This window comes from Melopsittacus undulatus, chromosome 4, assembly GCF_012275295.1.
Source record: "Melopsittacus undulatus isolate bMelUnd1 chromosome 4, bMelUnd1.mat.Z, whole genome shotgun sequence".
Lineage (NCBI taxonomy): Eukaryota > Metazoa > Chordata > Aves > Psittaciformes > Psittaculidae > Melopsittacus > Melopsittacus undulatus.
The window spans coordinates 17,784,280-17,799,039 of NC_047530.1; the positions used below are offsets into that span (position 1 = coordinate 17,784,280).

A 14,760-nucleotide genomic window follows, 5' to 3' on the forward strand; every position below is an offset into this window, starting at 1 on the left:
AACTGTGAAATGTAAATACAAACTTTTTTCCCTGTAAACCGCATAAACACTACAAATCAAGGATACATCTGTAAAGCCCAGTCATTTATGGATTTAAAAGGAACAGGTTCTGCATAAATAAAATTTCGTTTCAGACCATTAATATACTGACCTAATTTTCTTTACAGATACAAGATAAATTAATAGATCAGAAGCATTTAATATATGTAACAGAAACAGCAGTGTACAGAGAGTAATGCCATTAAAAACACCACTAAAAAAATAAAACCATAAAAAATAAATTTAAAATTTTGAGAGGCGAGTTCTAAAGTAATTTTAGGACTTGTTTACCCCAAGAAGCTCAATGGCAAACCTCTCCCCACTACATTCAGGGCTGGAGGAAGGAATATTATTATGTATATTCTAAACTCTTGCTCAAAGTCTGTTTGCTACAGATTTTTTTTTTCCTAAAAATGGTATAACAAAAGGAAAGCCTTTTTATTAACTGTGGAAAATTAATCAAAGAATTTCCATACAGCACTTTCAATATGCAATGCACTACCAATAGGCTCTACTGTAAAGGAATTGATAATAGTAGTACCTAGAATATCCAAGTCAGTGTCTTCTTTCAATTTATATTTCGTAGACTGTTTCAATACTCTGTTTCGGATTTCTTCAAGTTCTTTCTTTTTTTGGTAATACTTCTGTGCATGAGCAGTTTCTGCATATTTTTCACGCTGTTGCTTTAATATCTCTTTATACTGGGTTATGTAATCCTCATACATTTTTCTATAAAAATACATGTTATTTAATTATTTAAGATTCTATGATTCTATTTTTTGTTTTATATGAAGACATTCTTTGTAAGGAAAAAAAAAAATATTAATGGCATCAGCTCAACTAGGCTTGCCCCTGTTCTGGAAAAAAAAGGTTGTATTATCTTTAATATACCACTATTTGGCTCTATTTTTTCTCTCCCAGTTTTTTTTTTCCCAAGGAAGACTGTACTGTATGTAACAAACTATACACTCATGATGTAAAAACCAGTCAAATCTCATTGTTCTGAAAGGAATGTATACCATACCATATTCAAAGGCAGCCTAACAGATGAAAATGTTTTTTCCCTCTGCAATTACCATGAAACTCATTGCAAGCTAAGTTCTCTGTTTGTGTATATTGGCACAATTCCACTGGTTCTGGTGGAGCTACATCAAACTTCCAGTAAAAGAGAATTTGGCCTAGCATCCATATTTAGAGCAGTCTGAAGTATTACTGAACTAAGAGCTGCCTCCAAGGAGATGCTGAGTAATCTGCGTTGACCAGGGAAACCTTAAACACACACATTAGTCACACTAGAACAATAGGACAATTCATGCTTAAGGTTAGGCAAACACTTCAGTGTACAACTGGCAAAGAGCCAGAATACTCAGCTTCTTGTAGGACTGCCCTCTAAATTACTGTTACACTACTATAATTTCGCTGACATCATGTGAGTACATAGCTACAAATTATAGAAGGAGGTAGCATCAATTGATGTTCATGACATTTCTTAAAACTTTAAACGGGCTTTTGAAACAATTGTACTATGAAACCGAATACTATAACAAGTAACAGGATGTAACTCATCAAGATGAAAACTGATCAATATTATTTGTTGAAAGAATAGTGCTACTTCATAGAACAGCCACCTTCTTGTGTTAAATCAATTAAAGTGACTATATTGGAAAAGACCTCCCCCCCAGGTTTTCTCACTCAGGCAAGGAATTTACAGGACAGATTTGCTAACAGCAGATCAAATATTCAGCAGTTGTACTGGGATGAGTCTGTTATTATACCAATAATGCTGTTACGTGTAACTTCTATTACAGATAATTTTGAGTAAAAAAAAAAAGTATCTTTTGGGAAAGTTGAATAAGTAACAATACAATCAAGAAACTAGTTCTGGTTCTTAATGTCACACACAGGTAATCTAAGTATAGACCCGCAAGAAGTCTGTATTTCCTAAGAGTTAACTATTAATAGTTTTAAAATTATGAACAATAACAACCAATCCCCAATAGCAATATTCTTCTTTGAAACTGAATAACTGATTAAAAATAAATTAAAATATTATAAGTTTTAGAATGCTCCTTATTCTTGAAAAAAGATAAATTTAGGCATATGCAAAATATATAATAGGAGTTTGATGGTGAGCATTTATGCAGATGGCACATATTTATAAGGAGATACCACAGATACAAAAATCCAGCATGCATCATTCACACAGACTAGAGAAAGAAATATTACACAAAGTTGTTTGATGTTAGAATATAATAATATAAAATCATGGAAGTGAAGAAAATGTCATCCTCTAGAAAAAAAGTTAAGTGAATAATAGGCAAATTTAAAAATATTAAGTTATTAGTATACCTGTAGGTTAGCCAGAACTTCTTTTATGAATAGCAACTAAATTCAGAGACCCACCTCTTTAACTGTACCATGAATAAAGCCTACATTAAGGAACAGTTCTCACTGCTTGTGAAGCATATGGTATCCCTCTTTAAAGAGGATACCTCAAACTGCTACTAATCATTTAAATGCAGCATAACTGAAAGGCAGACACCCTTGGCTGCCTCCTGGCAACAGAAGACAAAAAAAATTGTGTCCACATTCAACTGCAGAAGCTTCTACTCTTATAAAGGGAAAACAAAAGTCACAGGAAAAAATAGTAAGATCTTAATTTTCAAATAAAACTACACTCCAGGCACCAGTTGCTGTTAAACTGAGTTCAATACGCTTCCTTAGGGGAAAGAAGTTGTAGATCAACACCGTGAAACCAAGGAATTGACACTTCCCAAACTTCATGCAGAAAATTACCTTAATCTGTTTGGTTTTCTATACAGATGGTCTTGGGAATCTGAGTTTATTGATTTACTGAATATTTGTGTATAGTGTACAAAATTTCCCAAGTATGAAAGATGGAAACATTCATGTTTATTTAATTTACTAGATTCTACAAATAATAACTAAGCAACAAATAAATTAGCTGATACACAATTAAGAATGTGTTATAAACAATATTTTAAAATAAAAGTAAGTAAAATAATTTGTTCTATCAGGTACACTTCAAGCTTCTGAAAATAATCCTGAGACTTTACAGTATTTTCCACGTATTGATATTTATGGCCATACATAGTACAGTACAGTAGAGTACGGTACAGCATAGCATAGCAGTCTTGAGAAACTGTCACTATTTTTTAAATTTTTCCTAGCTAATTCACACCCTCCAGTTCTCACAGTTAAACAAAGTCTACTCAGAATTCAGCTCTGTTCACAATAAAGTGATTAGAAATAGTCTTAATCTAATGACAATTGGAAAAGGCAAGCACCCACAAAACCCCTAAATATTATGTGGATAGCGATTCATTCCTCTTTCCTTTCTCATATCACTTATTTTCAGGATGAATTTCCAGTCCACATAAGCATTCATATGTGTTCTTGAAACCACTAATAACAAAACAAAACAAAAAAAAAGCCTAATTAAATGTAAGCTGATCTGCTGATCTGCTCATCTTTTTAAAACATTTTTCCATCCAAAGCAGTATGTCCTCAGTACCTCAAATGCCAGGCTAAAAAGCATATTCAGTGCATGAAGTTCTAAATGTACATATTTTTCTTCCTAATTTAAATAATACTCAGAATTTGCAGACTGCACATCTTGCTGATTTGAATATAGTATTGACTGCTTCAGTACAGAGCAACTATATTTGAGAGACCACTTCTGCAAACTATGTGAATTAAACTTACTTTATGATTTATAGTCATGATGTCTTATAATTAAGCTCAGGAAAACACTTTCATGATGGAGTTGAAATTAATAATCTAAAGAAGCAATTTAAAAGTAATGCTTCTTTGGCTTGTCAGCTCAAATTAGCGAAAGCCAAAATGGCTTACTCCTATACTCATAGAAAGCCAATTTAGCCTTCTTTTTTACCAAATACAGAGCTCTGAACAGGAAGATGACAGATAAATTAGTTAATTAAAGGCTATCAGGCATGCTATTTCTGCTGTATTGGACAACTGACAAAAAGAACACTTCTAAAAGAACCAAAGCCAACTTTTTAAATGACCTAGAGTTGCATTTCTCTCGGTATTTAGATATCTAGGTGGGTCTGCCATGATTTTTTCACATAGGGCTAGCCAATCTCTTCCCCTTCACAATCATATCAGTGAAGGTAAGCAACCTCCATACAATGAAGATGAATTTTATCTGAGTGTTAAATAGAACTTCAGTGGGTTAACTGGGCACAACAGTGGGCCCAACTTGGCAGGGAAAATCTTTAGGGATTGTTCTTTAATCCATTGAATGAAGGCAGCTACACTGCACAGATAATCAGTTCTTTCAGATGCAGAATCTAATTAATACAGATGAAACACCTGAAATGCCACTTATTGAACAGTATTGAATTTACAGTTAATACTGACTAGAATCTCACCCATTACTGGTCTTTAAATAGTTTTAGACCTGGTGGTTTTCCCAAGCCACTCACTTAGTTTTTAGAATCTATTACTGAATTTGCATGCTTTGTGGTTATTTTGAAGAATATACACCAAAATACAAATATACAAGTAAAGTATATTCTAATAATCACATGCAATTCATCTTCACAAAGAAAATCATAAAATTATCTGGGTGCTTCTAATTGTTATCTTATTTAGTCTATATATGATTTAAACGCTTAGGTTCAATTAAATTATGCTTCTGAAAAAAACATATATCCCATGTATTTTCAAAATAATCTTGCCAAACCTGAATATCTGAAACTACTGAAATCACAGTATACATGAAGATAAGTCATAATAAAGGCCAAAAAAATCACTCATAGCTAAAATTTATGCATGCTCTTGTAAATATGCTCTATTTCATATTTCTGGCAAAGCTGAAATATTCATTGTCTTTATTTCTTGGGCTTTTCTTGAGACTGTGGGCAACTGAACAACATTCTGAAAAAAATATAATACACATTTGTGCAGCAATTGAATTTGAAGAACCCATATTTTGAACCCATAATTTTATCCTATTCCATTGGTAACTACAATATATCATATTACCTTATAATAAGGTAAACCCAAAATTTGTTTAACTACTTAGTCATTTCCATTATCCTGAAAAATTTACAACAACCATTTGATGTAGACTGCACCATCTTCGCTGATCAGTTTGGACTGGTTAGTAAGTACTATGGATAGAAACCTCATCTCACATGATCATAGATACCTCTCATTTTCTGTAGCTTCTTGTAAAGCTTCAAGTTCATTTTTCAAATATTCTTCATGCTGGCTAAGAATTACATACGTGGGCTTCCAGCTGTGAAAAAAGTAAGAAAGCAAGCATGTAAGTGGTCCTTCCTAACAAAAAGCCATTCAGAAATGAAGACATCAAGTTACTTCATCTAGCTTACTAGAATAAACAATTAATGTTTTGAAAGTCAAACATAAACAGGTTTATTTAGGTTTTAAATTCACACATTTATTTTCTTCCAATTTTCAAGCTGCAAATTCAAGAATATATACATACACAATGAACAAAGATTATAAAGCACTTTTTAAGGAACAAATATAGAGTGAGTTTCACAAATTTCTGGAACCTAATGCTAAGCAACTAGGCATCTAAATCCACACATTAGGTACTCAGAACAGCACCATCAGTAAGTCCTTTAGATATGTTGATCTTATTGGAGATGCACACAGCTTTTTTCTCATCGATACCACCAGCACCTATCTCGTACCTAAATGCAAACAGCAGTCACAAACTCAGAATTTTCTCCATTTGCTAGTCCTACTCAGATACCAGCCAGAAAGAGATGCCATCTTTCAGTACAATAGCTCGGACACTGGGAGCACTGGTGTGTCATTTTGGAGGCAGAGGTACACATACCACCTCTTACTGGCTAGATCTAAACTCAAATTCTGCCCCTATAGGAAAACATTCCAGATAATAGTTAATGATAAATTAATGTCAGATGAGAACTGAACTTCAGTTGCTGCCAGATAACATTCTTTTCCGCCTCCAAGTCACCATCCACATATATCTTCATATTTGATGCAGTTGGCACCTGGCTATATATCATGTCTACACTGCTAAATGCACCCATTCCAGAAACCTGCCTCCAGACAAAAGGTGCTGAGTGGCTTTTACCCAGCTCATAATTAAATTCTTCTAGAGCAAACTGATGGGTCCACATTTGGTAATGCTTAGCCTGGCTCTCCTCTTATGTGGCTCTCCTACAGCTCTGAAACACAATAAATCCTTTTTTTGTTCTTCCTCTAACTTCAGTAGCCTTCTATAATATAAGAGCTATAACACAGCCCACCAAAGTGCTTTTCCTACAGCAGGATGCTGTAGACTGTACTGAAAGCATGGCAACTTCAGGGAATACATAAAGGATTTAGGACTAGTAAACTAACAGTACATTCTTGACATCCAGGTAGCAAATATGCCTCTTCCTTGGATGTGCAAACCCTAGAAAAACAGTCAGATAAATTCCTGATTCAAGTGAAATTCAGATACGCTCTTTAGAGGAAGTATATAATGGGTCTTTTAAAAGAAAGCACCCTTCCTGAAAAAAAAGATGGTGTAAGATACATGAGCCATCCAGGCCTGGATGCCTCCTACACTCCCATCTGAGGTAACACCTATCAGAAATGACATTTGCACAGAAAGCTGCAACTGAACAAATGGCCAAGATGTTCAGTTAAAGATGGTAAGAAACAAATTCATGAAGTTTCTAAACATAAAGTAATACCTTAATAAGACTTAACAGACACAAAGTTGTTGTGAGATGATGAGGGAAAGAACAGAAAAATGACTGAAGTCTATTGAGCTAAATAGGCTTAGGTGTTACTGACAAACACTCCGCTTGTTCAGAGAGAAAAACCTCTGTAATGACAGCTTGTCAACAGGCAAATTCTGGGAGAAGATGCTGGGAACTGAGATTCAGATGATGCCCAAATCATCAGAGCAGTCTGGGCTCAGGTAGGAGAGATATCCTATTTCTCATGAGGAAAAGAAAAAAAATCACATGCTCCCTCCAAGAGAGCCTTCTGTAGAAAAAAATAGCACATCCTCTCTCTAGTTAGGGCTTAAAGTGATCCATAAATTCAGCTTTTGTACAGAGTACAAGCTACTGTAAGGCAACACATACACACCTACAATGAAGTTTGTCTGACTGGCACTATCTGTCCTAGGAAAACTACAGATGAAACCCAACTTTACTAACACATACATAGATACTATCAAAGCTAAACACTGAAGAAGCAGAAGAAGGAAAAATCCATCAGGACTGAAGAGACTAAGTGAATATGGGACAGCAGTTACAGTTACATTTAAAGAGTTACCTTGACAAGGAGAAGGAGAGAAATGGCAGTAGAGAACAAGGCTGAAATGAACAAACCACATAATTCATTACTGGACGAGTGAGAGCATTTGAACAATCACTTGAAAGGTGGAATAAAATAGAGGCTAACTTAATGCAATTTCCATAAATGAAAAAATAACAAAGACCTTGCAATTGATTTGTTGAACTGAAGTCAAGTAACTTCAAAGTTCAAGTGGTGGGATAACACAACATCTAATCAACGCTTGTAACAACAGTAAAGTTTGTAAAAAAAAAAAAAGCTGAGTAAGACATTGCAGCATCCATTCAGGAAATTTAGCACTATTGGCACAAATTGCTTGACACCACTGTTAATTAAAAATGCTATTACAAAATGCTATTTCATCGTATCTACTGCAAAATCAGGAGAAAGATGAATTTTAAAAGGCACATATGTTTTTAAAAGTAGAAACCAACATACTTATATAAAAATGTACTGGCACACAAACATTCTAGTGATATTTTACTCAGAAAACTCCATGCCTTTCTTCAAAGGAAAAAAAAAAGAAATTAAAAAGTCATAGAACTTTTATTAATCAAAGTACAAACCATGTTGTGCATTACATTTTGTGTTCACATCAATCCTGAAGATATGCTAAAAACACATAAAACAAGAACACTGTTTCATAAGCACAATGTGTATAGGATTGAAGTAGCTCATCTACTATCCAAATTAATCACTGTTTCATAGAGGTTCTTTGTACCTATCATATTTATTTGCCCTTCCTAGCTAGGGTATAAAAAAATCTTTATCCACATTAATTTGAAAGCAACAAAAATATCCTGCAGCTTAGCTAGTGGAACAAGACAACAATTTCTTTTACAAATTAGCAACATTCTGAGCTCATTTGGCTTTTTTTCCCTTTTTCTTTTCTCACCATCGTTGAACTCAAATTTAAAAAGTAGAAGATAAACAGTAAAATTGGAATTCCATCAGCAGTATTTCACCACTTCTTATTGTTCTCGGATCAAGAGTTCTAGTTTGAATCATACAAGAAACCAATTAGAAAAATGTCATTACCTGCCCAAAAATATCTATTTCAGTTTGGTCATTTTGTGCCTTCAGTTCTTTGCTACACAGATCTACATCGATTTTGTTAGAAAACACACCAGTATCCCAATACTCTTGTCTCAAGTATCATATATCCTGCAGACCAGTTGAATATAAAAATCTCGTCTTTTGCTCAAAGTCAGCAAACATGCGTCAATATACTTATGATGTCTAATAATCCCAACAAAAAGTTGGTTCTTTGAGAGCTCTATTGATCATTACTGGCAATTAGTCAACTATGAAGGTAATCATGACTCCAAAACAACATTTGAATTTACAAAATCAACAGTAGAACCATATCCAATACATAAGGAATATCAACTAGAATAAATTTTAGAAGCTTAAGATGATTCTACTATGTAAGTGGTCTAACTGTCTGATTTTATGGTCAGGGCTTGTTTATCACAGTTTTCAGTATGTCATTAGATGACATATTCAATAATTTCTCACAAAATCTCTACTCTTCTGCAATCACTGTCCTTCTGTGAATACATGTATTCATTAGTGAGTTCTCATTTTCAGTCTCTTTACACTAATCCATTAATTATTCTTTGTAGGACCTGAGCTTTGTAGGACCTGAACCCCACTGAATTCAATTATTAAAATTTAGATCAAATCGTTAGTTCTACCCTTATTTTTTATTTCTTTATTTGCATCACTCAACACTTTATGATTCACCAACAGATCTGCAACTTCAAAAGGTATCTAAGGAAAGAGTATGAATAGTTTCAGAAACTTACAAAAGTGTTCATTTTATACTGGAGAAAAATACTAACATAAAGGAAAAATGGAATTTTCTTGTCAAGGTAATCTTTTTTCCTAACTTTTTATGATAAAGCTATAAATCAGTATGTTATGGCAATTGATTCAAACAGCTACCCCCAGTATTCTTAATAATGTTCAGATTTGACAGAAGTCAGGTGCATCAAAATGTAGAAAAATTAGTTTTCTACCTTACTACTTAAATACTTTAGCACACTGCAAAGACAGTACCTGTGTGATCTCTGAAAACTATTGAGTGTGATTATAGAAAACTAAACCAAACTTAACTGTAGTCTGGTTTTCTATAATTTACTTTTTCAGGGGATGGGCAATACTGCAATTTTTGTACCTAGTGATATGCAGCTTGAAAAAAATAAAAGAGAATACTAAAGTTTACCTTAGCATCATTCCTGTCAGAACACACACATACATATTTTTACACTATTTCCTCACTGACTTTCTCAATACAATCCATAACCCAAACTTTAAGCTGTTATACTTACACTTTACAGCTCTCCTTACTAATCTCATTTTGCTGGTGCAAATCAGCAATTGCATAATTGCTGTTGTTTATATCTTCCTGCAGCCTAGCAATTTCATTCTTTTTTTCTGTGATTTTTGCAGTATACACTGAAATTAAAAAAACATTTTAAGCATACGTATTTTCAATACATCCGTGAAATAAAAAGTCTACGTTCAGAATGAATAAAAATTTCTTCAAAAATACTTGATCTCAATATCACCAGATGAGTGGACAGTCTGCAATTAAGAAAAGCAACAACAAAGTGAGTCAAAAGTTTATGGAGTTTTCAGCTGTGTGGTGAGTAACTTAAGTATCATTTAACATTATGAGAATGACTTTGGAAGAAGTATTTGTGCTGTTTCCCCATCCCAGTCTGTAATTTTTTGGAATTCACAGTGTTTGCAGATACTAGAAGTAGCACACAGGGAAACCAGAATGTAAGCCACTTTCATAGAATCATAGAATAGTTAGGATTGGAAAGGACCTCAAGATCATCTAGTTCCAACCCCCCTGCCATGGGCAGGGACACCTCACACTAAACTATATCACCCAAGGCTCTGTCCAGCCTGGTCTTGAACACTGCCAGGGATGGAGCATTCACTACCTCCCTGGGCAACCCATTCCAGTACCTCACCACCCTAACAGTAAAGAACTTCCTCCTTATACCCAATCGAAACTTCCCCTGTTTAAGTTTGAACCCGTTACCCCTTGTCCTATCACTACAGTCCCTAATGAATAGTCCCTCCCCAGCATCCCTGTAGGCCCCCTTCAGATACTGGAAGGCTGTTATGAGGTATCCACGCAGCCTTCTCTTCTCCAGGCTGAACAGCCCCAACTTGCTCAGCCTGACACTTTGCTCTCAGCAATGCTTGCAAGTGGGAGACTGACTGGTGTAAACAGTTGCTTTGAGATAAAGGTCTCTTTCAAACACTGGTTTTCTTGAAGTCCAGAAGCACAAATGTTTTGAATGGAAAAGCTGACCACAAAAATGGGAAAATAAAAACATCACGAAAGGAGTATAAGAAAATTATTATATTATTATACACAGAGAAACTGAAATAAAAGAAGAATTTATTCAAGGTGGGAATGTATAATGTATAAGAAATTAGTACAGGAGACAGGTTAATTAATGAAAAAATGCATTATAACAACAAATCTTCAAGCACTAGGGTATTTGTGGAGATTCTTAACACAGAAGGCAGTTAATATTTTTTGAATGAGTGGTCAGTAGAGACTCCATGTTGTGCAACACGATCAGTGTTCCCTTTCAGAATTAAAAGCTGAGACCTATCATACATGCTCACATTGTAATGCAATGAGTACAACTGGGTGCAGTTTTATTTTTTTTCTCTGCAGTATTTGTTTTTTTTTTTATACAAGGTTTCAGATTCATTAGTACCAAAACATCCTTTGCCATCATTGCTGCCCTGAAGTACTGTATGCCAAAGCTGGTGGCCCTAAACTGAGGTCAGTCACAGACATTCTGCCCTTTTCATCTACTTAACTAGGAAGGGCATCTTAGTTATGCGAGATGTTATGCAAGTTGTCTGACCTACTGCTCTAGAACTTCAGGTCATCCTGAAGTTTGGGTCTGGTTTTGCACTACTTGCTATATATTTACTTTCAGTGCCAGCTGCATTTATATTAAAAAAAAAAAACAACCAAACCCAGTTCTCAGAAACATCAGTCAATGAAAAGCAAAATATTTATATTTTGAGATATCCTGAAGATCTTCAATATCTTACTATTTTCAATATCTGAAGTCAGTAACCTGCTGTTATTTAGCACAAAGAGCAACTTTTGGACAACTGACGTAAACTCCGTTTCTGTTAAAAAAACAGGCATATTTGGAAGTAGCCTGCAGATGACATCTTGAGATTTACCAAGATATAACTGTATTAACAAAATATCTATTACATAAGTAAAGCCATGTACTTAACACTTCATTTAGCATTTTCTATTGATGACCACTTTTGTGACCAGTATGAGTTGCTCTACTTGCCCTTTGCTTTTGCAAGGACCTTGTGGATGAGATCCATCTCACCCAACTTTACAATGCAGGCACCTGCTTCAAAACTAGACTCCCACAGCTAACACTACACCCAGCAGAGCCAAGTGGACATTTTTTAAAGCTTACTTTCTCTAACCTACTTTAAACACTCTCTTCTGGATAAGACAAATCACACCCTGAAAGTGCCCATTTCCCTCCACTGGTCATAAAGGGACTCTAGCCAAAAAGCCTGCCAAATCTCATACTAAAAGCCTGAGGCTGAATGCTACAGCTGTTCCTCTGCCAAGTAATACACACACAGAGACAAAATTAAATTAGTGGAACTATTTCTGGGTAGATTTTTGAAAGATTTAACCCAAACTTTTAGAAGTCTGAGTCCTGGTTGTGAGCTCATACATATTTAGATATCTTGAACATTCAAATATGTGTCTGTGCCGTGTTATTACACAGCCTTTGGATTTTTCCTAGAAGCACACTCATCAACCATAAGATTGCATAAATGTTAAGAAAAAATTAAGATTCAATTATGTGACTGGAAAGTTAAAAAAAAATTCTAGGTGTTCCAGATTTGGAATTACAGATGTTTTAATGTTTAAGATGCTTCAATTTAATATTGATAATCTTCTTACACAGTAAGTATTTGCTTGCACATACCAGTCAAGATTATTAGAGATGTTGCCATCAAGAGGAACACCAATTAGACCATAATTCTCTCTGTTCTTTTACCTGAAGGTTATGAACTTCAGTATCTACCTGTGAATCATAGAATAGTTAGGGTTGGAAAGGACCTCAAGATCATCTAGTTCCAACCCCCCTGCTATGGGCAGGGACACCTCACACTAAACTATATCACCCAAGGATTCATCCAACCTGGCCTTGAACACTGTCAGGGATGGAGCATTCACTACCTCCCTGGGCAACCCATTCCAGTACCTCACCACCCTAACAGTAAAGAATTTCCTCCTTATATCCAATCAAAACTTCCCCTTTTTAAGTTTCAACCCGTTACCCCTTGTCCTGTCACTACAGTCCCTAATGAATAGTCCCTCACCAGCATCCCTGTAGGTCCCCTTCAGGTACTGGAAGGCTGCTATGAGGTCTCCATGCAGCCTTCTCTTCTCCAGACTGAACAGCCCCAACTTTCTCAGCCTGTCTTCATATGGGAGGTGCTCCAGTCCCCTGATCATCCTCATGGCCCTCCTTTGGACTTGTTCCAACAGTTCCATGTCCTTTTTATGTTGAGGACACCAGAACTGCACACAAGACTCCAAGTGAGGTCTCACGAGAGCAGAATAGAGGGGCAGAATCACCTCCTTCGACCAGCTGGTCACACTCCTTTTGATGCAGCCCAGAATACAGTTGGCTTTCTGGGCTGCAAGCACACACTGCCAGTGCCAGTGAAGTACCAGTGATGAACGCAGATATCTTCAGAATGCATAAAGAATAGCTTCTCTACTCCAATAATGCTTGTGATTCCACACAGTTGCATAGTAAAAAAAAAAAAAAAATCAGTCCAGAAATAAGTCAATTATATTAAGCTGTCTGTAAGTCCCAGGGGAAAAAAAAATCTGATGTGGACCAAGACTTTCTCATTGAGTTTATTATTTTGAATTTCAAATAAAATTACTAGCTGCTTGATGGCAAAAAAAAAGAAGAACCAGGCTTGAGTAGGTAGTAGCAACTGAGAAAAGTTCCATTATTTTAAGAGAACAGAGAGAAGAAGCAGTGAGGCAGAGGTCCAAATCTGGAAAGAACAAAAACCATGAAGAAAGAAAGGAAGGCAAGTGGCAGATGTATTGAGCAAGCACAGCTGAATCAAAGAACTGCCAGTGACTGTGAGGAGCTACAGAGTAAGAGCAGGAAATGGCGCAGCACGAAACTGGCTGTCCATGAGACAGCTGAACAGCATCAGCTTAAAGTCACAAGCAAAAGCAAAGTCTGATAGGGAGAATGAGCAAGCATAGATAGCAAATAGGGTGAGAGCAGGACACGGGACAGCTTTCATTACTAGGCTTGCTTCCGCCCCTGAAACACAGTATATGTATACCAGGACTAATGAAACAAAAGCAGTGTGTTCAGTGTCTAATAAAATGATAATTTATCACTACTCACAATTTATCTGTTGATTCACATGTTCCTTAGCATAAGAAGTTTGTTGTAGCTGGAAAACTAAGAAGAAAATAAATGCTTTTTTTTTGGTATATATATGCATATATACACATACACATATATATGAGTTGAGCTGCGAAATGTGTGTTGTACAGAATTAATTGTACAAACACTGATTAGCAAAGATTTGAACAAAATATCTGAATAGCAATTTTAATATTAAATAGCAGTTAGTATCCCTCTCCATGACCTCACAATTAAGAGAATATTACATAGGCAAATATCAAGACCTTAATATGTAAAAGTATTTGAACTTAGTATTACTGTTTAAAGTAGAAAACATCATAATTTGTGCTACATTCATAATTATTAATTTAAAAATATATGACAAAATTACCTACCAAACTCAAGCAGAAGTTTGTCTAAGTTGCTCAAAAGCCTGTCACTCATTGCGCAAGCTACAAAAAAAAATGCAATTTGAGTATTTAAACAGTCAGAAGCTTTACTGAAACAACAAAAAAATCAAAATTGAAAGACAATACCATGCATTTTAAGATAAAAGGGAGGAAAAACGTTTTAACTGCATTTGAATTACTATCTAAACCACTTCAGTGAAACCGAATTTCTCACTAACAATGGCAATGCACTCACTGACAGTTTAAAGCACAGTTACAGAAAAAAGGAGGTATATCATTAAAAAAAAAATCGTTTAGGTAAAACTTTTATCCTGCTGCACTTCTATCTTTGAGAGGCTTAATGTTCCTAGAAAACATCAAGAATGCAAAAAAACATGCTTGTGTACAAAATGTACAGCCTCTGCTCCATCTGCTTTCCTAAGCCTACGGACAGCAATGCTGGTAATGAAAAAGCTACTCATCCATTTTGTACACTCCTCCCGTAGCAATTGCAA

General features: G+C 35.3%; 1 protein-coding gene across 1 annotated transcript in view; it reads right to left on the reverse strand.

Moving 5' to 3' along the window:
• C4H14orf39 (chromosome 4 C14orf39 homolog) overlaps positions 1 to 14,300 on the reverse strand; it is a 31,482-nt gene extending 17,182 nt beyond the window's left edge. The window contains exons 1-6 of the mRNA XM_013129153.3: positions 14,252 to 14,300; positions 13,854 to 13,910; positions 9,711 to 9,837; positions 5,237 to 5,326; positions 581 to 768; positions 67 to 109 (exon numbers count right to left, since the gene is read on the reverse strand). Of these exons, the coding sequence (XP_012984607.2) occupies positions 67 to 109; positions 581 to 768; positions 5,237 to 5,326; positions 9,711 to 9,837; positions 13,854 to 13,910; positions 14,252 to 14,300 (554 nt within the window). The remainder of the gene's footprint in view (positions 1 to 66; positions 110 to 580; positions 769 to 5,236; positions 5,327 to 9,710; positions 9,838 to 13,853; positions 13,911 to 14,251) is intronic.
• Positions 14,301 to 14,760: the final 460 nt, after the last annotated feature.